Raw genomic sequence first — 3,066 nt, forward strand, 5'->3', positions numbered from 1 at the left:
AAATATCTTCTCACTGCATCTTGTCATTTGTATATCAGGTAAAGACCCCCTGTGATGAAAATCAAGTTTTTAAATGTTATGTCTGTGTGGTGTTTTTAATTTGCTTTAAGATAAACCATGTGCAAATTCACAAGTCAACACCATTGCTGAGTATTTTCTCTTTAAAACTGCAATGATCTAAAGACAGTTTTAATAACGCGGTTTGAGATCGCGATAGCATTGTGCAGCGTTTACCTCAGTAAGTTGACCGAGTGGCTCTCTGAGCTGTAATGAGCAAATGGAGGCGGGGCTAATTTGCATATTCATTGATCTTCTTTAAATGAAGTAAAGGTCTAGAGTTACATTCAAGCTATTTTAAAGCATGAAGAATTTTTTTTTTTTTTCAAAACATTTTAAAATTGGAAAACATGGACTTTGCATTGGGCAATACCCATGGTTTTGGCATAAAATAATTAATGGACAGACCTCCATCTCAGTATTATGTTTAAAGATGAAGTTCACACAGATAAATGTCAGCATTTAAATGATTTCAAAACAGTTCTTGACTCATGTTTCGCGGGTGTATATTGCACTTTGTTGAAAAATTCAATTTGTTGAAAAATGTCTCAGGTTACTTATGTAACCATGGTTCCCTGAGTAGGGAACGAGACACTGCGTCGCCATAATGAGATAAATAGAGATCACTCTTACCACAGAAATGCACGCTTCAAACAAAACAGTCAATGAAGACGAAGAAGAGAATGATGTGTAGCTCCCGGCGCCTATTTATACTATAGTCGCACCGGTAGTGACGTCATGGCTGTCGCCGGCCAACGAGTTGGTGTTTTTTCAATGTATGCTTCAGACACGGGTCATGACGAGGCGTTCCCCATAGCGACCCCTAGAGGACGCAGTTCGAAGTTCCCATGAAAGAGAACAGTAAAATGGTAACATCTTACTAAGTACAGTTTCAGATTTTCAGAGTTCAGTGAAGGCAAAAAAAATAATTTTGCCTGTAATCTTGACAACTAACAGAATTTACAGGAGCTCATTTTCAATAAGTTCACTGACGACAATGTTGCACTGTGTTGTTCACCATGTCTCTTGATCAACTTTTGATGTTTTACTTTTTTATCTTTTTGAAGAAGAGCCTTTATCAATCTAATAATTCTCAAACTTAAAATAAGCTAATCTTTATAACAAATTTATCTTTGTTGTAACAGAAAGATTCTAAGGCTAATAAAATGTACAAGTTGTTTAGACCCCTCTGAATTGTAAAGTAAACAGGTCTTAAGTTTGTTTTAATCAAGATTTAAACATGTCATATACTGCTTAAAAGGTGTTTTTATGTGGGTCAATGTTTGTGCAATGCATGTCTCCTGCAGGTTCTACTGTTGTAGTATTAATGTTGATGTTGTTAGTTAGTTATCCTATTCAACAAAGGACATCAAATGTTAAAATAAATAGTAGTTCAGTCAATTTGTTTGCTCCATAGCCAAACACTTTAATAAAATGGTTTCACAGTTTCATTACTTTTTATCAGTTCTTTTTTTTTTAACGAACATTTAAAGACACATGGATGTAAAATGTAAACATAGAGCTTTCAGCTCACAGAATCACAATGATAAAGGTCTTATCCCATACAGAAAAAAACTGAAACTATAAACTTAAAGCTATTACAATAAGTGTTTTAAAGCTATCACAAAGCATGGCAATGTGTTAGTTTTTCTGTGCATTACACAACTACAGTAAGTAAATATTATTTTCTGTTTAATGTGCTCAGTCTATTTGTCAAATCATAAATATCTGTAGAGAGGGGTTTTTGGTTCCCTTTTTTGTATATGTAAATTATTTTAGGAATGCCTTACTTCTAGAAATTGCACAAGGTTGCAAAACAAATCTATACCATGATTTCCATCATCTTCAAATGGATCAAATGTCTGCTGAAGTGTATGAATTGTTGTGTCACTGAGGGTAATTTTAATTGATGGAACAACAACATTATTATTTGTCCGTAAGTCTGAGAGTGATATGTTGTCATCAATACCAAAACCACTGCCTGTGTCATAAATACCATTCATACTTGGGTTATGCATTCCTGCATTGTTGACTATGCCCCTTTGCCACAGCTGAAGAGGGGTTTGCCCCCCTTGTGTTGATAGACCATGGTTATTCCACTGGTTCTGAAATTCAGTGGCACTTCTTTGAATTTGTGGTAAATATATATAATGAAGACAAAATAAATGGAGCTCATTAAGTGAATCTAACACACCATGCTCCTCCATAAAGTTGAAAAGATTAACAAACTGAAATGACACTACTCGATTTAGCTCTGCCCATAACCTCTCAGTTCTTTGATTATGCACTGACCTGCCAGTAATAACTAGGGCTGGGTATCAATTCAGATGTCCCGATTCGATTTCGATTCGCAAGCTCTCGATTCGATTCGATTCTCGTTTTTTTTTTATTACATTCAGTGAATATAGTTTAAATACAAATGCTATTGATATTTCTAAAAAATGAACAGTAAACATCAGTTTACAAATGGTGAATTAATAAAAATAAATTAAGCCACATGCCTGTATTTTAAACCTATACTTTTTTTTGTGGGGGTCCTTTTTTAAACAATAATAGGGCCCTATAAAATGTTCTTAATTTTTCTGGTAATCAGATGAAGGCATAAAACATTAATTTACCTTTAAAAATAAAGATTTATTAATATTTATTAGCAGTAGTAACATTGAGTCTTCAGACTGCTAAATAGTCATATATTCTGACAGTTTAAGTTAAACTAAACTTTTGACGGGTTGCCGAGAAGAACTTGCAGCTGCTGTGTATGTGATATGACGGTAGTTTTCTCAAATGAAACGGTAAATGCTAATGAAGTGACTCTCAGAGCAGCTGGAGATGACATTCGTGTTCATATCATCATATAGTGAGACGGCAGAAGCTGAAAACACCGCGAGCGTCATCCGCGCTTTAGTATGTGTAAACAAAACAGTGCGCCACGCCATCCGCCATTCATTCATTCATTGCGGAAATCATGGCGCCTTATGCGTGATATCAAATGCTTCCGCAGATTTATAG

General features: G+C 35.0%; 1 protein-coding gene across 1 annotated transcript in view; it reads right to left on the reverse strand.

The window, feature by feature from the left end:
- Positions 1-1,832: 1,832 nt before the first annotated feature.
- The window catches only part of LOC107669262 (uncharacterized), a 42,925-nt gene continuing 41,691 nt past the window's right edge, over positions 1,833-3,066 (reverse strand). The window contains exon 6 of the mRNA XM_016461443.1: positions 1,833-2,322. Coding sequence (XP_016316929.1) covers positions 1,833-2,322 — 490 coding nt within the window. The remainder of the gene's footprint in view (positions 2,323-3,066) is intronic.

This window comes from Sinocyclocheilus anshuiensis, unplaced genomic scaffold (assembly GCF_001515605.1).
Source record: "Sinocyclocheilus anshuiensis isolate Anshui unplaced genomic scaffold, SAMN03320099.WGS_v1.1 scaffold632, whole genome shotgun sequence".
In the NCBI taxonomy this organism is placed as follows: Eukaryota; Metazoa; Chordata; class Actinopteri; order Cypriniformes; family Cyprinidae; genus Sinocyclocheilus; species Sinocyclocheilus anshuiensis.